Source organism: Vigna angularis, chromosome 1 (assembly GCF_016808095.1).
Source record: "Vigna angularis cultivar LongXiaoDou No.4 chromosome 1, ASM1680809v1, whole genome shotgun sequence".
Taxonomy (NCBI): domain Eukaryota; kingdom Viridiplantae; phylum Streptophyta; class Magnoliopsida; order Fabales; family Fabaceae; genus Vigna; species Vigna angularis.
In genome coordinates, this window is record NC_068970.1 from 3042298 (window position 1) to 3062442 (window position 20145).

The 20145-nt window shown below is 33.5% G+C and overlaps 2 protein-coding genes across 4 annotated transcripts; one reads left to right on the forward strand and one right to left on the reverse strand.

Annotated features, from left to right (window-relative positions):
- The first annotated feature begins 1490 nt into the window (after positions 1-1490).
- LOC108320424 (aldehyde dehydrogenase 22A1) lies at positions 1491-9822 on the forward strand. Of its 2 annotated transcripts, none has more exons than XM_017551843.2 (14): positions 1491-2025; positions 2116-2159; positions 2295-2399; positions 3831-3958; positions 4194-4334; positions 4611-4764; positions 5235-5338; positions 5427-5505; positions 5648-5743; positions 5854-5991; positions 6691-6906; positions 7054-7245; positions 9164-9307; positions 9455-9822. In XM_017551843.2, the coding sequence occupies exons 1-14, from the start codon at positions 1914-1916 to the stop codon at positions 9611-9613; spliced, it is 1812 nt and encodes a 603-aa protein (XP_017407332.1). In that variant the 5' UTR covers positions 1491-1913; the 3' UTR covers positions 9614-9822. The 2 variants fall into 2 exon arrangements, with proteins under 2 accessions (XP_017407332.1, XP_017407341.1); XM_017551852.2 differs by having other exon boundaries at positions 1492-2025; positions 4212-4334.
- A 1231-nt stretch (positions 9823-11053) lies between these two features.
- On the reverse strand, positions 11054-18228 carry LOC108334664 (uncharacterized). Of its 2 annotated transcripts, none has more exons than XM_017570572.2 (13): positions 17894-18228; positions 17465-17651; positions 16620-16692; positions 14630-14777; positions 14318-14427; positions 14002-14142; positions 13777-13918; positions 13556-13699; positions 12990-13150; positions 12813-12887; positions 12431-12569; positions 11630-11899; positions 11054-11473 (listed from the first exon to the last, which is right to left on the reverse strand). In XM_017570572.2, the coding sequence occupies exons 1-13, from the start codon at positions 18176-18178 to the stop codon at positions 11324-11326; spliced, it is 2025 nt and encodes a 674-aa protein (XP_017426061.1). In that variant the 5' UTR covers positions 18179-18228; the 3' UTR covers positions 11054-11323. The 2 variants fall into 2 exon arrangements, with proteins under 2 accessions (XP_017426061.1, XP_017426053.1); XM_017570564.2 differs by having other exon boundaries at positions 14630-14780.
- Between the last annotated feature and the right edge of the window lie 1917 nt (positions 18229-20145).

Sequence of the window (20145 nt, forward strand, 5' to 3'; positions counted from 1 at the left end):
TAATATAAAAAGTTGGTGGAGAAAGTAGGTAAAATAAAATATAGTGAATAGTAAAAGTTAATGTGGAAAATAAGTGAAAGAAATAATATAAAAAGTTGGTGGAGAAATTAGGTGTGAAAATTAAGTGGAAGAAATAATATAAAAAGTTGGTGGAGAAATTAGGTGAAATAAAATATAGTGAATAGTAAAAGTTAATGTGGAAAATAAGTGAAAGAAATAATATAAAAAGTGGGTGGAAAAATAAGGTGGAGAAAAATGGATAATAAAAAATGTTGATGGAGAAGATATAATTAAAAAATGTAAGTGGAATAATTAGAAAAGTTGATATATAAAATTAATATGGAAATGATGTGGAAAAAGTAAATGAAAAAGGTAGATGATGTGGAGGGTGAGGTGGATGGTGATGTGGAGAATGGGGTGTGATAAGAAAAGATGGGTGGTGAGGAAGTAAAAAAAGTGAGATTATTTTGGGCCATTGGATTAAGTGTTTAAAAGAAAATTTGGGGGTGCAAAAAGTAAAATAAATAGTATTTTTCATTTTGGTTTTTTTTTTTTTATGTTTTTTTTTTTATTTATTTTTGTGATGAATTATATTTACCCGGACGAAATTGGGTATTGACACAAGGTAATGTTAATGCCACATTTAATGTTTCTTCTAATTTTACAAGAATAATTGCATTGATTATTTTTTATAAAATATAAAAATAGAAAGATCTTTAAAAACAATGAAAAATATTTAAAATATTCAATGATAATAAAGCGAAACAAATTATTAATATTTTTTTATAAGAAATAGCTTTTAATTTAGTAAAGCATTTCCTTATAAGAAAAAACTTACATAAGGTAATATATGGTATAATTAGTGTTATACTTTAATTAATATTAGAGTTTTATTTTACGAACTTATATTTTATTTAATATTATTAAAGGGTTATTAAGATCAAATACATTTATAATAATAATAAGAGATGTTATAAATGATTTTAGTAATGTGAAATTGCTTCTAAATTTTGATATTAATTTTTAAATTTTAAAAATAAATAAATGAGATCTCCTTAATACAATTATCTTAAAAATTTTAATTTTTTTACCGATCAAAGAGAATAACTTTTGAATTGTTTATAATATTAAACACGTTTTAGTTTAGATGTGAATCTAAAATAAATTTAACGTGTAAAAGAATATAATATTATTAATTTAAAAAAACTATATTCATTACATTTTATAATTTAGTTATCAAAAAATATATTGAAGCAAAAAAAAATTATAATTTCACATAAAACTACAAACATGTTTAATTGTAATTATAATAATAATAATAATTTAAGGAAAAAAAAACACTCTGCTAGCTGTTCAAACTTGACTCATCCAACACAGCCACGCACGCGGGTCCTGGGACAGAGAGAGACACGAAAATTGTGAGTTTGGTCTCTTCTTAGGCCAGTTTTACTAAAAGTACTCCAAGATACATACTATTTATTTTATTTTTCTATTTTTTGAATGGATTTATTTTAATCACTCCTTCCTTTCACGAGAAAAAAATGATAAAGAATGCAGATAGAGATCAAAAAGGAGACCCAGGAGAGAAGTAAAGTACATTAAAAACGACAAGACGCATCACGCTTCGAATGGAATCTGGTTTCCTTTTCCCTCATTTCGTGCTATCAACTGAATTTTCCGCTTCGTTTTGCTCATAAAGATCGTTATCGTTACCACCAATGCCATCATCATCATCTTCACGACGCTTACACTTACACTGAGTGAGTGAGTGAGTGAGGGCGTTGTTCTGTAAAAACACTCTGCAGAGCCTTCAAGCTAGAGAGCATCGATCGAACTCCAAGCCCTAGGTGTTACTGGTTTTCTTCCGATCGAATCTGCGACTTTTCATTTCGTATTGAATCTCCGAATTTCCAATGGCGTTTTGGTGGCCATTGCTCGTTTTAGCGTTCGCTTACGGTATCTGTAGGTTCCTTCTCATGCTCATTCCTCCTAAGGTTCCTTCCATCGACGTTGACACTTCCGATGGTACTCTATCTCTATCTATCTATCTATCTATCTATCAATCAATCTATTCATACCTACGATGTTGTGATGCTGAAATTGTGATAATGACAGTTCTGGACGATGGAAACCAGCAGCAGGAGAATAGTTTCATATATGTGAGTCTCTCTCTCTCTTTCTCTCTGCTTTGGTACAAGTTGTGTATGATGGAAAGAATCTTGCTAATTGTTGCGTGGTAAAGTATGGCGTTTATTTTTCACAATCGCTGGGATTTATCGTTGTTTCAAATCCAGGTACCTCCGAGGGGAACGTCGCAGCAATCAGGGAAAATAGTTCAGTGCTATGAACCAGCAACTATGAAATATTTGGGATACGTTCCTGCATTGACGCATGATGAGGTCAGTGAGTATTTGTCTATGTTACCGAAGCTCGTAATAATGGTTTAAAAAGGAACTTTCAAGCAGCAATAACTTAGTTGCTAAAAGTATTTGTATCCAAAATGTATTCTATAATGATATTCTTGGATACTTTACCAATACATATATGTGAAGCATACAAGCCTTTTAACAAAAGTTATTAAAATCCATTTTAGTTGTACATGAGATAGAAGCATGTGCAAAGATAGAAATCATCGTCACTTGATGAACCAAAATTTGAAGTTTGTCCTCGTTAGGAATGATTTCAAGAAAGGAATAAGATTGATACTGGTCTTATATGTAGAGAATACAAAGTGATTAATGATGACAATGATGACAACCTCTTTTTTTTTGTTTAGTATTGTCCTAGAAGTATGTTACTATTCCTAATTTGAACTTGCGTAATGGCAATTATATATTTATTATGTGTTATGAGTTTTATATATATCTAGATATGTGTTGCATTGCGGTACTGGATATTCACATCGTATCTCATCATAGACTAGGAAGCACATCTAGTTTTCAATTCAAGCAATCTTCCATTTAAAGTGGTGCAAACTGGTTTCAAGCACACTAGAAATCTACTAGGGCATCATTTCTATGCAAGAAATATGGTGGTTGTGCTGAAGAAAATCTGACAGATCATATATTCTGCCTTGTGGATAAAATTTTGTACTAAACTAGAGCAGCGCTTGTGTGCATGTGCAAATAGAGACAGCACGGTCCAAATAGAATTTTCTACTCTACAATAATATTTACCAGAATACCACCATTTGAGTGGGAAGCCAAATTGTTGATGATTGGCATTAGCACATCGTTGGTCAGTTTTAATGTGATTACTGACCATTCATTTTGTTGTCCAGTTGAGGAACAAGTTTTATGTTATTCCTTTTATACCTTTTTTGTCACAATTTTTTCTGATGACCATATTTTGGTTTTCATCCATTTTTTTCTTCTTTATGAATGTTTGCACTTATTTATAAAAAGTTATTTACACTTGAGATTAAAACAGAAAATATATTTCTAGAGGGCTTAGAAGATCCCTCTCACTATCTTCTATATATAATGATAATACAAGAGTACATGGAATAGCAAGGGACTGCACTAGACTCCTAGGTGCAGAACTAGGTACAACTAATAAATGATATATCAGACTACTCCCTTTCTTGGCTTAATGATGATACATAAATATAATTATTCTAACATTTACCAATAGCATTCTTATTGGTCATTATACATGTGGAAACATTAATGACAAGGCATCCAGAGGTACCAAGATGACAATATTGATGTGAATACCAGTTATTGCAGAGCATGCACCTTAAAATACTGGTTCCTAGTTTTTCAGTAAGTTTTTTTTGCAAGCAAAACATTGCCAGATTGACTATAACTGCTTTTTCCATTTATGGATAGGTCAAGGATCGAGTGACAAAAGTAAGGAAGGCACAGAAAATGTGGGCAAAGTCCAGCTTCAAGCAAAGGCGCTTATTTTTGCGTATACTTTTGAAGTATATAATTAAGCATCAAGCACTTATATGCGAGTAAGAGCACTTATTTTTGCATGGTTGTGAGGGAAGTTTTTATCATTCTATTTACACTGCTTGAAAGCATTTTTGGTATAAACTTAAACTTATTGTATCACTTTTGTGACATTTTAGGAAATATATGAATCTTCTGTAGCCATCCGCTGTTTTTAGTTATCCTATTCTTAATTCATTTTGTCTGAAGTAGATGTACATAGTGGTTATTGCATGAGAAAGTTATAGCATGCTCTAGTTTATGTTCTTTAATTAGAATATCTTCTCGAGATACCGGAAAGACAATGGTCGATGCCTCTTTAGGAGAAATAATGACAACATGTGAGAAGATCAATTGGCTACTGTCAGAGGGCGAGCAATGGTTAAAGCCTGAATATCGGTACCTTCTTCTGCCAGTAGTTAATTAATTTCTTTCCTTAAACTTATCATCATGTATTATCTGTTTCATTATATTTTCTGTTCTTCCTGTGCCTTTTGTACACAAAATCAAGCCTTATAACTTATAAGACATCCTTTGTTTTATAAAAAAATAGTTATAATTTCTTCCTTATGTATTCATTTAAATCTCTACTATAAAATATCAAATTATCTAAAGTGACTTCTACTATCACTTTCTTTTTCTCTCCAGCATTTGATAAATAAAAAATCTTTGTAGGTCTTCCGGGAGATCAATGCTCCACAAAAGAGCTAAAGTAGAGTTTCATCCTCTCGGTGTTATCGGAGCAATTGTTTCATGGAATTATCCTTTCCACAATATTTTTAATCCTATGTTGGTGGCAATTTTTTCTGGAAATGGTATTGTGATTAAGGTATAAAGTATGTTGTTGTCTACCTATCCACAATTATTCTTCACGCTGTGTGTATTTTATGTTGTTTTATACATTGCTTACATTTGTACTTAATTGCAATTAGGTTATATTCCTCGCTAAAAATATATTAAAAAATGAAAATATTGTGCATGGTGCAATACTCACTCTTGCTTTAAGAGATATAAAACTTATGATGAACTTCATCTAATAACCATTTAGAAGATTGATACGGTTTCTGCTAATACAATTAAGCTGAATTTCAGCTCAAGTTAAAATGGTTCTGTGCACTATCTATGCATTAAGCCCAAAAAGGCTATTGCACAAGGATCATGCTAGAGTTGGAGACATGAAACCACTTTTGATCTTCCACCTACTACTCTCTTGAGCTTTCAGGAGAATTGGTATTTAACTGTATAAATTGCTTTTATGTTTTTCAATTTGACTGAAAATTATATACTTCTTAATGTTAGATATCAGAACATGCAAGTTGGTCTGGATGCTTTTACTTCCGGATCATCCAATCAGCCCTAGCTGCCATAGGAGCTCCAGAGGACCTTGTTGAGGTGATAACAGGGTATGGCCATTTGTCTTACCATTTGTTTTTCCTTTTTGTTCTTTGATTGTTTTTATTCAGCTATGGCACTGATTGGACCTTCTCCCAGGTTTTCCGAAACAGGAGAAGCATTAGTATCTTCTGTTGATAAAGTCATATTTGTTGGATCGCCTGGTGTTGGTAAGATGGTACGATTCTTCTGGCCAGTTGAATGTTTTCTTGCCTAGAATTGGGTCATAATTCATTATTTTCAATCATTCCATTCATTTTTATGATGGCATCCTATTTCCCATAAATTGTGCTATGCCAATACACTGTCTTTTTATGCAGATAATGAGCAATGCTGCCAACACACTTATACCAGTGACACTGGAGCTTGGTGGCAAAGATGCATTTATTGTCTGTGAAGATGTAGATCTGGATCATGTATGAATCCTTTCTACCTGTTTGGATTCCCCAAAGCTTGGATGTAATTATTAATCATAAAAGCTTCATGACTACCTTAGTTTTAACAGGCTTTGATCTGCTGAATATAGGTCGCACAAATTGCTGTCAGGGCTGTTCTTCAGTCAAGTGGACAGAACTGTGCTGGGGCAGAGCGATTTTATGTCCACAGGGAAATTTATTCTTCTTTTGTCAGTAAAGTCACCAAAATTGTGAAATCTGTTACAGCTGTAAGTGTTTTAATAAAATGTTGTTGATAAAATAAATCTTTACTCTGTGTAACTTTCACAATGGGCTTCTGATGCATAAAATCATTTATGTTTGCACTTCAATTCCACAAGATTGTTCTTTTCAGAAATCTATCGTAGTGTTTATACAGATGTTGTTTTTGTTCTCATTCATTGTCGAAAACTATGAGAAACAGTCATCTATTTCATTCAGAATATGTTGCATTTGTCATCTATATTTTGTTGAACTTATGCATTTTTTTTTCTCGTTTCTCCTCTTCTTTACCAGTGCAACCACTTGATGCATAAACTTCTGAAAAAATGTTAGCATTGTGTGTGTGTTCTTGTGTGTTTGGAACTCTTCAAAATAAATAGTATATGTGAATCGTTGATGTATAGCTAAGAAATAGAATGTAGTGATGAACAAATTACATTTGCATACCATCACTAGCATGCTCCAACTCTCTTCTGAGATGATGTTTTCCCCTGAAACAGAAAGTACTGAAATCTGGATTTTATGATTATATACTGTTTGAGACGAGGGCAAAAGAATTAGAAATTTAGGTTCATTCAGAGTGCTTTAACATCCCACAATAAAATAAGAGCTTGGTGCTAATTGGTTATGAGTAGACTTCTGTTGTAGAACTAGAGTATAAAGAAGTCAATATTTTTTTTAATTTGTTGGCTATTGATTTCTTGCAGGGCCCACCGCTTGGTGGAAAGTATGATATGGGAGCTTTATGCATGCATGAACATTCTGAAAAGCTTGAGGGCCTATTAAATGATGCTTTAGACAAAGGAGCCGAGATTGTTGCCCGTGGGAGTCTTGGAAATATAGGTGAAGACGCAGTTGATCAATATTTCCCCCCTACTGTGATTGTGAATGTGAACCACTCAATGAGATTGATGCAAGAAGAGGTAACAAAACATGCCAATTGAGAGTTTATTAAATTTAGGTACACATCCTGTGATAGGCATGCATCTCATTTGTGCTTTTACATTCAAGAATTTATATTCTATGTTGTATCCTTCAGCAACTGCTTACCAAATTCATTGATTAACTAGGCATTTGGACCAATCATGCCAATAATGAAATTCAGCTCTGATGAGGAGGTTGTCAAACTTGCAAATGACTCAAAGTATGGGCTGGGCTGTGCTGTTTTCTCAGGCAATCAGAGTCGTGCGAGAGAGATAGCTTCACAGATACATGCTGGGGTAGCTGCTGTTAATGATTTTGCATCAACATACATGTGCCAGGTAAATTTGTGTGATGATGTGATTTATCTTGTCTATCTTTCATTTTAACTTCTATGTGTGTTGATCTCCTGATCGTGCAACAAGTAGGCTGACTGCAAAATTTCTCTGATCATGAGAATTATATTAGAGATGCTCTGGCAAATACTATTAAGCCACTTAATTAGGTTGAGAGAGAGATATATATATATATATATAGTTTACTGTGCAAGTGTTTGCTAGGAAGATGAAAAAGGCAGCTGCATAAGCAAGGTTTGAAACAGTTGAGTCATAAAATTAGGCTGAACAACCTACTACTGGATTATAGTTCAAAAGGTAACAACATATAAAGGTACAGAGAAATTCCACAGGCTTGTTAATGAGCTTATCACTTTATATTATGTGAAAATAATATTTATATGCTTTTGCTAATTTACAGTTACATCCATTTCGTTATGTCCTACTTGTGTAGGAAATAACGTATTTGACATCATGTGAAGTTTCGAATCACATAAAGACGCATGTTTAAGAGAAGGATATGTTATTTTTATTTGGGAAAGTTGTGTTTTTAGTTTCTACACTTTTGGTTAAATGTGGTCAAAGTCCTTATACTTTCATATAGACGAATCTGGTTCTCAAACTTAAAAATAACATCTGTATTAGTCTTCTCTTTTATGCAAACGAGGTAATTCTAGGAATACCAACTCGAAGAATTACAAAAATGTAGGGGATTTAATCAAGAATAATCCCAATCTGAATATTATTCCAGAAAGAAGATATAATGAAGAGTTTGAATGAGAATAATAACAAAATTATTCAAAACATTAGCAGTTATCTTAATATATAATTGCTAATAAACCGTTACAACAGAAAAACTAACTCCTTCCCACATGGCTACTAAACCAACTAACTACTAACAAACAATTTTGTAACACTTCCCTCCCCTTAATAGCATCGTTTCTCTCAAGGATGGAAGTTTGGAAACATCTTTAGATCATATTAGTATTCCCATGTGACATCTTCTGATAGATGATGCTTCCATTTTATCAACACCTTGGTCACAAGGAACCCCTTTCTTCTAAGACGGATTCAGGTTCTTTTTCAGCAAATGCATCATCCTGCTGATATGGTAAATTAGTGGTGGCCACAAAGTTTCCTACATGTTTCTTGAGCTGAGAAACATAGAAAACGTATGGACCCTGCTCTGAGCTGGAAGATCCAACTTACAAGCTAGAGTACCAATGCAGTCCAACACTTTAAATGGCCCAAAATATTTAGAACTTAGTCCCGCATTGCTTCGGAATGCCATGGAAACCTGCCTGCCTACACGGATGTAGCGTAACATAAACATAATCACCAATGTCAAATTTGCGATCACTCCTATGTGCGTCAGCTACCTGTTTCATCCTTTTTTGGGCTCTCTTTAAATGGAATTTTAGTTTTTTCATCTCTTCTTGCTTGGTAAGACTCCTATCCACCAATTCCACATTAGATTCCCTCGGAAGGTAGGGGAGATGCACGGGTCCCTACTACCTATACATGATCTCATACAAAGTGGCCTTGGTGGTAGTCTGACAAGTGCTATTATACCACCACTCAGTTAGAGGAAGCCACCTTGACCACACGTGTGGAACATTGGCACACATACACCTTAAATAAGTTTTGAGGCACCGATTAGCCACCTTAGTTTGTCCGTCGGTTGGAGCATGGTAACTTGATGAAAGTTGAACGTGGACTCCCTGTAAGGTCATGAGTTCAATTTCATAAACACAATGACATGTTTGATATTAAAAATGCAAAAGGAAGACTGATAAAATTAATAAACTACAAATGATTAAAATTCCTGGTGGAAAATAGAAATTGAAAGTGGATAACCTGTTTAACTCAGCCTAGGTTATCATTCAATTTTCACTGAAGTAATTGTGCATTTTTTATTTTGCAGTCCCTTCCATTTGGGGGTGTGAAGCACAGTGGATTTGGACGATTTGGTGGTGTAGAAGGTTTGCGAGCTTGCTGTCTTGTTAAAGCAGTTGTTGAAGATAGATGGTGGCCATTTGTTAAAACCAAGATACCTAAGCCTATTCAGGTCAGTCAGAAACGCTTTTTGTCATAACATAATACTATTTCCTTCCCGTATCTTTAGATGCTTAAGATTTCCATATATAAGGGAATGGGTAGTATTTGTTACTTCACTGTGAATATAAACTTTAATGGGCCTTTTGTCTGTCCACAGTATCCGCTTGCAGAGAATGGCTTCGAATTTCAGGAGTCACTTGTTGAAGCGCTTTATGGTCTTGGCATAAGGGATCGTTTGCGAGCATTGGTAAACGTTTTAAAAATGCTTACGGAGCAGAACCCTGCTAGCAGCAGCAATAAAAGAAGAAATGACTGATTGTCTGTTCGGGTAATGTGCTAGACGGCTGATATTATACTGAAATCCCGATGATGCTATTTGCTGTGAAAGAAGAAATAAATAATTGGATGATTGCTCTTGCTTCTCATATTTATCTCTCTAACTACTATTTTTGTACATCTGCTTCCCGTTCTGTTCCCTCCTTTTTGTGGAGCTTTGGTTTTAGTTTAATATTATTTTTAAATGCTCCTGCCATCCAAATCAAACTTACCTTTCTCTCTTTATCAAAGAAAATTTTCTCTGCAGTCATCTAAAAATTACCCATGATTATATGCCCATTTAAGCATGTTTTTTGTCTTTCTTTTCAAATGTTAAAGGAGATTTAAACAGAATATTTAGATGTGTTATCTGAACTGCGGGAGATAACGGAGTGTGGGCAGTTTTTTCATGCACTTCCATAACCTTGCATACAATTTTTTTCATTGTTCTTTTTAGATTATATAATTTGGAAGTCATTTTTACTTTTACTGTATAATTCGAAAGTATTTTTTGAATTTTTTATTACATTCAAAAGTAAAATAAAAATAACTTTTGAATTGTGTAATATGAAAATCATTTTTCCCTTTGAAAAAATATTATTTTATTGCACAATTCGAAAAGTTTTCAAATTACTGAAAAATTTCTGATCATACAAACCAAAATGGTAAAATAGAAAATTTATTTAAGTGCTGGTGGAGGAAGAAAGTTACGGAAGTGTAGTAAGAAACTGTCCGTGGTGTGATTTTAATATAGTTCTCTAGTTTTGAGCCCAACAATTGAATGAACTATGGGATGAAGATTAGCCTAAAAGGCCTCAAGCCTCAAGGTACACAACGTTACAATCTTATGTCGGGCTATTGTTTCTCTATTTTATGTAATCTTGTGTTATTCAATTCAAACAGCAAACATTTGGCCTTACAACCAAAAAAAAACTCAACACCCACTAATTTCATGCATAAAATCATGGATGGTTTGCTAAAATCAGGCTAAATTTGGGCATCATATCAATAATAGGTCAGTTGACCTATTATTAACCAGAAAAATGCACTCTATTTAATAAAAAACAGAACCTACATCTAAATGCTAACAATCCTACCCAAATTTTAAAATTACAAGTGTTTGATCGTTCCAAATAAAATTAGTACAATACTTTATCCACTCATAATTCAGAAGCGCATGGTTTTAAAATAAAATCTAGTCCATGATGTTATCCGTAATCGCAAACCAAAATCATAGTGACAAAATTAACCTGGCCCCTTGATCACTGCTTTAGAAGATCTTTATCCAGTAATACACAATTTCTTCAAAACATAACTCCCCCAATAAAATTTTGGAACAAAATTAAAGTAAAAAGTTACAGAGGAAAAGAGAATGAGAATGACGGAGGAGTTATAACTCAATTCTTCAAACTTCTATAATGAAAGAATGGTATGAGAATAAGTCGAAAGCAAATATTTAATTTAAATAATCACTCAATCAAATTTTTAATTAATTAATTGATGTAATATAAATATTTTGAAACATTCACTCAAAATATACAGCAATACTCAGGCTGAACTATGGATCATTAGACTTTCCTTTAGACAGGACGCATGAAGTGGGTTCTTAACGAAATACCTTTCAGGCCTTCATTATGATAGTGCAAGGAACGACTACAGTTTCACTACAATCCCAGTGCCACCTTCATTTGTACAACACTGCATTCAACAATTATTCACACTTGTATGCACGAGTGATTTCCCACGAAATTGAACCGTCTGGCGAGAGGCCATCTATCACACAACCATCTCGCTTACACTTTACCAATGCAACCATAAACCTCTCATTTTCTAACGACGAAGGATACATTAATTGCTCTTCCTGAAATAAAAAATAATGTGTTCTTTGAGAACCAAGTTTTTTTCTATAGAAGTGATATTAGTAAGCATTGCTTAAGCTCACAATTCGCGATTTCTTACATTATCTAAACACAATTTTGCTTGCAATGGCAAAGGGATATCATGTTTAAGATGTTACCTCGGGAAGTTCATAAAACTCCTCAGGAGCTATCTGCAACAAATCCATAGCAGTTTGACCTGTACACCATGCCAAAACTTTCGTACCCTCATCCACAAGAGTAATTTTCAGATGAAAAGTGCGTACTAACGTAGCATCAGAAATTGTATGACAAAAGCAGCATTTCATCGACCCATCAGGCATCTTGTTCACAAAATGACCACATAGAGAATGTGAAAATCGTGTATTAACGTAATAATACCGAATTGGATCAAGCGAGACTCGACATACCTTCAACAATAAAGTCGGAAAATTATCAGAACTTGTAAATAAACAATAAAATAACGGAGATACTGTAAAAAGAATAGGCATGGAAAGTTTCGGAACTGTACTCGAGCTCAATTTTTTTAGCTATAATAATAAAGCGATATATTATTTATGTAATCCTACTATTTTAAATGTCTGGCTCTATTTTTTTAGAGAACAATAATTCGTGAACACCATCGAACTACGAACACTCGAGGAACATGTCAATAACCTCTCGTGTTTCACTCATTATGGTTGAGCACGTGAATGAAGCAAAGTAACAAGGAATATTGAGTTCGAACAATAAAAAAAGTAGCTAAGGCAAGATGTCTTATATAAGTAAATAAAAAAATTTCTGTATATAGTATCATGTTGCATCAGCTATAATTAATGATTAGTCAGAAAATTGTAAACAGAAGACACTAGTGACAAGAAGATGACGCCTTCATAATTGAAACATAAAAGAAAAAAGTCAAGTAGACACTCAAATAATGCATACTGATACGTTATTCTTACTTGTGCGTAGCTAGTCTGGTCAGAAATATCAGAGAGTCGCGATAGCTTATGAAGGCAAGATGAGTAGATCAATGCTGGTAAGCAACTGAGATTGATGAAAGAAGCTCCAGTACCATTCTCAAACCATAATACTTCCAGACTGTCAATGAGAAACATTCAATTGTATTGAGTGATTATGCGGATACATTAACCACAAAAAGGGATTAATACAGGCAGATAAAATAGGTAGAGCAGGCGGTATGATGGAAAGGAGCACAATGCAACAATTTGATGTATTCAAAGACTTTCATTTTTTTGTCAATTTTCACAATTGTCTTTCTCATGTGGTGATTGGTCATGTGCATCAGTTTTTAATGTTAACTTTGAACTTGGATGCGCTCACCATGTTTGTTTCGACATTGAGCATGTCAAGCCAGATATGAATACAGTGTGACCGAGACTCACTCTTCCTAAGGACCTGCGGTATATATTATAAGAATATGAGGACGGAGAGCACTAAGAAAAGAATATTTACAACTGCAAAGAAACATGTTAACTGGTTTCTTATACTGTTTAGTACCAAAATCCCGCAAAATGAAGCTTTGTCCAAATTTCTCCGCTAGCATCCGCGATTCTTAAAGAGAAAACAGCTTCTTTGATATTTTCTTCTTTGATAATATCTGTAACAACACCATAGAGACTGATGCCCGTCATCTTGTCACGAAGGTCGACCACAAATGACTGCAAAACTTCACACAGGTAACAAAGTTAGGTAATAAATCATAAGACACACAAGCACACCTTTGGAAGCAGTGCACATAAGATAGTGTGTACATATTAAATATAAAAGAGAACAGTCAATAACACTTTTTCAGTGCATCCTTTAGTATTATTGGTCCATACAGGGCAAATTTAAATACGTTCCATTGAATACTGAATCAATAGAGACCTACATAAGTTATCGGGCAACACAAATGTCACGCAATAAAGGGTATCAGAATTGTGTTGCTAAACTAAAGCCAATAATAAAACCAAACACCGGTTATTGGCAGGCTTCCAATATAATTAAATAAATACTTAACATGAGAAAATAACGAAAAACTATCCTTGAATTTTCTTTGGAGGGGAGGTAGAGAAAGAACTCACCCTAAAAGGATAATTACTGAAATCAATGGTCCCCTGAGAATCACGGGGCAAGCTAACTTGAGAAACCTTGAGATCCTGACTGGGATTACAAGAACCCAAGGGCCGTGAACCGTGACGTCGATTTGGAGTCAATGTTACGCACACCTAATTGGCAGAGCTGTTAATAATTTCTCCATTTGACAACTACAATAGTTTATGTCAATCAGAAATCAACAAATCACCTGTTCTTCGTGTTGAATATAAGGCACCAAATATAACTGTGTTTCGCTTCCGTATTCGAGACAAAAACCTTCACTTGTCTCGCCATCACAGTCCTCTGAACTAGCAACATACGGTTTGTCCAGGGCAAGCATGCTTCCCACTCTGTATAATCCCCAAAAATGAATGTCATACAAACATGAAAAGAATTATTCAGCTTCAGAAGTCTGATCACCGCAAGAACTCACCTGAAAAGATTGGCCAGGAGAATCTGCTCACCCCACAAGAAAAACTTTATTACAACACCATCGCCGTCAACAAGAGTAATCTGTTTTCTTTGTAAGATTCCAAACTTCCCTTGAACTTCCGAAGACTCGATCTTTTTAATCCTATAAATCAAAATAAGGAAATATTAATGGATAGTACACACTTTGAAACGTTAAGCTCCACCTGCATATTTGTACAAAAAGTAAAATCAAGCATGGTATTTTATCATCCCACAATGTGAAAAGATAACACCACTTGTTTTTTGTATAAGCACATCAATAACCGCACGTAGTTTACCGGGCATAAAGGGAATACGAAGCCCCTCCGTTCACTGCATCAAGAGAAATTGAAGAGAAAGAGTCTGAACAAAACTGAGCTCCTAGTAGCATTGCATCATCATCCTGATTCTACGGTTTCGAAGAAAATGAAAGAGTAACCATCACGAAAACTTGACCTGAATCTCATCTTTTAGGTGTAGCACAAACACCGAAAAGGAAGAACTAGTCTACAGAAGCACATGTGTTCCAAACTCGAACTACTTGCATATGCAACTACAATGATCCAATAAAATTACCACAAATTCGTATTTGGACAAACTTTGAACGTTACCTCATCCAATAGAATCACAAGATACTCTGTTGGCAAAAGACGTGCACGTCCAGAACCTCCAGTGGCAGTTCGGAGGTAGCAACCGGTGAGAAAAATCTCCCTCCCTCGCTTCAGAATTCCGTTTTGCAGGCCTGCCAAGTCATAGAATCTGCTGGAAAACATATGATACAATATTAAATGAAATTGCAAATAAATATGACAAGGTTTTGATTTCAAATTACTGGCTACATATTTCAAACTGAAAAGAGGAGCTAAATCCATACTCAATACTTGCATTTTGTGCAAATATTTAAAAAATGTAAGCCATTGGAAACTTTAAAAGCTTTTAAACCGGTAAACAATTGAAGAGCAAACAGTAAAAGACAAAATATCTTCTTAAACATCATTACCATCATATTGTCTAACAAGTTGAAGAAAATAATATAATTTTTTTTATCTTTTAATTAGATGTAGGAAATAATCATTCATGAGATTAAACGAAGTATTAGCAGGTACTAAATATTAGTTATTGAGATTTACATATCTTATAAAAAAGATACACTTATATGTACACTTGTAAAACAAATAACATATACATACATACATATATATATATATATATATATATATACACACACATATATGTATGCTTCCAATTTTAATTGATATTTTCATAATTATAACAGGTATGGGTGCTAAAATTCCCTTCAATTCAATGCTATCACAAATTATTTGTTAATGAATTTGCTTCACATATGGAAAGGAAATTGAAAGAAAATTTTGAGAAGAAAAAAAAAAGAAACTAAAGAGCAAAGATATAGAGATAAAGAAAAAATGTTTGATAAATATTGAAAAAGATATGACAAATTATGATCAAATAGGGAGAGACAAGGAAAATGTAAGAAAAAGAAATTAAAGAAAAGGAGTTGAAAGAAAAAGAAATTAAAGATATTGAGTTGAGAAAGAAAGAAATTGAAGAGGAAGAGTATAAAGAAAAAGAAATTGAAGAAGAAAAGTATAAAGAAAAAGAAATTAAAGTGAAGTTGAGAGAAAAATAAATTCAAGAGAATGAGTTGAGAGCAAGAAAAATTCAAGATAAGGAGTTGAGAGAAGAAATTAAAGTAAAAGAGTTGAGAGAAAAAGAAAACAAAGAAAAAAAAAATATAGAACAGAGAAAAAGAAAAATAAACAAAAAAACAAGTGGCAAGCAAAGAGAAACGAGAATATAATGATAAAGATAGTGTTTTTTATCCAGATATTATAGTTTTGTCCATTCAACAATTTTGATAAAAATGTTTTAGTGAGATTTGCAACAACCTATTATTTGATCCTAGTATTATGTTTTTTACTTGGAACAAATATACTCATGACACTAGAGGACCAATATACTTGAAAAAATAAAGAAATAGACAAATGTACTTAGAGAAAAAAATGAGAAAATGATATGATTTTAAGAAGTCTTCTGAATTTTCTTTGTAATATTTATCTTTTAATTAAATATAAGAAATGATGATTCATATAATAGGAATTAAATACATCATTGGTAAGTATTAAATATTAGTTATTGAGAATTAATATGTAAAGGATCTTGTAAGTTATCTTATAAAAAGATAAACTTCTAATACAAATAACATATGAATTTGAAAGAAAATGAGATTTTTCTTTGTAAAAACCTTTTGAAGTTATAATTTATAAGAGTCCAATTTTGATCTTATCACTAACATTTTCATCTTTACTGGATGTGAAATCAATATCTTTCCCAAATTGATTAGAACGATCCTACCTTGTTTTTCTCCTCAAGAAAGAACTCACTTAAATAAATATAAATAAAGTTCCAAAGCTTTAAGAACTTTCAGGTTTCCATTGCTTTCAGTAGCAAGAGAAACAAGCCATGTAAAGTGAACGAAAAAGAAAAGGCAGCTGTCAGTGCAGGCATAGCGTAAATTTTTTTATTAACAATGCATCAAATTACAAAATTGAGTCAGACACCTGACTTGTTAAATTCAATTACCTGCGGTGTAGGTAGAGATCTATGGTATTGGAGCTCCAATAATCCCCTAATATGAGCATGTGGATGTTTGTGCCTGCAGATGGCAAGCATCAATCATTACAAAACAAAAATTAACACATACAAGAATCAATGGATGACTGTGAGCTCTATCAGAAATCAACTTTGAATATAACAACTAAGAGTGGGTTCCATTTGACTGACTTCTCCAAAAGACTTAAACCAAATAACTTTCCACTGCAGTTAAAGTGGGGTAGAATAACAAAACCGATGCCTGTTTGTAAATATTTAACGAATTACGTTCGTTCAAACAATACTTAAATTAAGCAAATGGTAAAGTTTTTTGTATGTTCTATTAGTATTTCAAAAGGTTAACATTTTTATTTAGTTATCTACAAATTTATTTTAAATTAATATTAGAATTTATTAAAAACTGATATCATTCTTAGATTTGGACTTCTTAACTTGGTCATTTAAATTTGGTACCTCCTTATTCTTAATCTGACTTGGTTTAAGGAACATTCTTCGTTATTATAAATATTTAAATTAGAGAATGTATTCGCAGAGTTCTCTCCCACTTTTTTCCCGCTCTTTCTTGAGTTATTTTCATTAAAAACTAGCTAGTTTTGTTGTCTAAAACTATAATTAGGAAGAACATATCATATCATGGAGACGTGTACATCGCACTAAGAATTCCTCGGAAACAAAGTAAGTTCACGCACATCAGTTAACTTTGTTCTTGATCACTCTGAGTTCGTGACTCGGACTGCAAGAACATCAATCTTCACATTCGTTCGTTCCCGTCATTAAAATATACACAGGAAAAAAGTGCTTTAATTCCAAAGTACCTGGGAGCACAAATGCATCAACGATAACAGCTTCTAGAACACTGCTCAAGGACAGGAAGTTCTTTTCGAATATGGAATCAACTGTAACTGTGTTCGGAAGCTTAGTCCTCCGATGATTCTTCTTGAGTTGGTTGATTACTTCGAGCCGCTTCTTCGGAGCCCCAACCCTGCGTTGCTCACTCCACGCCTTCAAAGTAGATCAACAATAAGAAAAATAGCGAAAAACAGCAAAAAACCTAACTAAACTCAACACCGCGAAAAAGTAACAGCCAAACTCTCATAGAAAACAGTAATTGCTACATAACCTATCTAATTCCAAAAGAAAAGAACGTAACCGACTACAAAACCCTAACTAATCCACTCCGCAGTCCGTGCACTGAGGAGATCGCATTTAAACAGAGAAGAAATGGACGAGAGAGGTTGATGTACCTGAGAGAGTTCAGAGAGCAAGATCGCGGGAGTGACGCCGCTTGAATAAGCAATGCAAGTCTTCAGAATACGAGACGCGATCCAACTCCATCCAAGTCCAGTAGAACCGTCATCGTCTCCGTTTGCATCGCCTTCTAGTGATAACAGTTCAGATCTTGCGTATTCCACGAATTTTAGAAAGGGATCAAGTTCTTCCTCTTCCTTTTCTTGATCTTCTAGGCAACAGTCTACGTCCATGGCGGAATCTAGCTTTCTGCTGAAGCAATGGTGATCGCGATGCTCCATTCTCGAGTTACTGAGTTTTCAGATGCAGAAAGGTCACTTGGAATGCTTTATTCGCGGGCTTGGCGCGGTTTTCAATTGAAAATGCCCCTTTTGTAAATAGGTCTTCCACTTTTTGGCGGGCAACAGTTTGTTGGGCTAACGTACGGCTTATTGCCCAAGTACAATACAGTCTGGCCCAAAAAATCAACAAAGAGTTGGGGAGTTGCTCCCTCCACCCCCACACGTCTCTTCCTCCACCTCCCCAATTTTCTAAAATGCCAATTATATCCTTCTAAAATGACAATTATATCCTCAAAAGTTAAAAGGAACACTATCTCTGCAACGGATGTCATCCGTCCAGAGGCAGTGTTCCTTTTAGGTTTCGTTTTTATTTTACTACGTTTTGCGGCTCATGCAAGGATTATAGGCTTGGATATTCAAAGGATTATTGGAAGTATGGGAAGGGTTTAGGGTTTAGAATTATAGGAAGGATTATGACTACGTACCTGGAGAGGAACCACGACAAGGACACTACACCATAAACGCACTGCACCACGTATTGCACCGAGAACAAGAGGAAGATTGCTTGATAATTCTTTTCACGATCACCAAGCTTTGCAGAAAAATATTTTACTCATACAAGGAACTACGTAGGTTATCAGTGAAATATGTTATAAATGAATAAAATTAAAAAACAATAATTTTAAAAATAAAATTTTACTGAGGGGCAAAATAGTAAAGGAAAGGTGGAGGAAGGGGCAAAAAGGTAAAAGGGAGGTGGAGGAAGAGATGTGTGGGGGTGGAGGGAGCAACTCCCAAAGAGTTGGTTTGGCATTAATGGGCTCTTGTCTTTTTGTTAGGTGTTTCTTTATACACCTCGTAAAACTCATTATGCACCCTTTTTTAAACTAAAATTGATCCGTTATTTCGACTATTTTTTACCTGATTCGATCTAGCCAAGTTTAACAAAGTTTTATCGTCAGTTGTTTCAGACAATAATTCTTGAATATACTTTCTATAGCAATTATTCTTAAATTTAGTTGTTATAAAAATTTAGTTAGTACTTTCTCTCTTGTAACAATTCTCTGATTAGAAGAATATTGTGCATGAAATCATACAAATTAATGTAAAAATAACCATTAAGTATAATTAATTTGATATAATTCCTTCATACTATTATGATACGATTTTTAATTTTTTTTAAAGCGATAGTCATACTATTTGTCTAGGCTTTTTTAGTCATGGATTAAAAACACACATCGAAACTAAAAAAAAAAAAACAAATCAGTGGTTCATCACTAAACTATTTTTTTATCTAAATTGAAATTTCCCATCATTAATCATCTATATAATTTATTCTCACTGTTTATATTATTTATATAATTAATGTATGCATCAATAATAGTCGACGATATAACACTTTATTTTTATCATTACTTGTCATGTCATGTTTTCGTCTTATATATCATATCTTATCTGGTGCTCTAAGCCTCTAACGGAATCTGATGATTGTGTATATATACTTTTTGAATGTATGAGGAAAGAAGTACATATGAAAGAAAAAAGTAATATATAGTGATGAATACTGCCATGAAAAAAAATAATGTTTAGAACTCAAAATTGTATCTTTTTTAGCCTTGAATAAGCCTTTTAAGTTTAAAATTAGGAAATGGAATATCCTATATCTTTCCATTTTTCTCAACAGGCGAGAGAAAAAAACTCTACTTAGAAAATTGAAAAAAAGAAGTAGCATTATGATTATATACGTATCTTTATTACCCCTAATTATGTAAACTTATACATAAAATTACTTAATATTATGCAATGAATAGCCTAATAAAAACACATTAACATTGTATGTGGTACATAGTGTTAGAAATATAATACAAAACTGTTAATGTTGTTTTAGAAAAGCATAGAAAAGACTTTGTACTGTATAATACTGGTGTTAAAACGTTTCGATTTGCGATTGGAACGACAGATAGAAA

What these genes read in the sequence shown, in the direction of transcription:
- LOC108320424 (XM_017551843.2), top strand. Translation starts at nt 1,914, where the DNA reads ATGGCGTTTTGGTGGCCATTGCTCGTTTTAGCGTTCGCTTACGGTATC. An exon ending in GAAATGGTATTGTGATTAAG is followed by an intron (nt 4,765 to 5,234) that starts GTATAAAGTATG and finishes TCTTAATGTTAG; the next exon opens with ATATCAGAACATGCAAGTTG. An exon ending in TGAGATTGATGCAAGAAGAG is followed by an intron (nt 6,907 to 7,053) that starts GTAACAAAACAT and finishes TTGATTAACTAG; the next exon opens with GCATTTGGACCAATCATGCC.
- LOC108334664 (XM_017570564.2), bottom strand. Translation starts at nt 18,178, where the DNA reads ATGGAGCATCGCGATCACCATTGCTTCAGCAGAAAGCTAGATTCCGCC. An exon ending in GATCTCTACCTACACCGCAG is followed by an intron (nt 14,781 to 16,619) that starts GTAATTGAATTT and finishes TATGTTTTCCAG; the next exon opens with CAGATTCTATGACTTGGCAG. An exon ending in TCAGTAATTATCCTTTTAGG is followed by an intron (nt 13,151 to 13,555) that starts GTGAGTTCTTTC and finishes GAAGTTTTGCAG; the next exon opens with TCATTTGTGGTCGACCTTCG.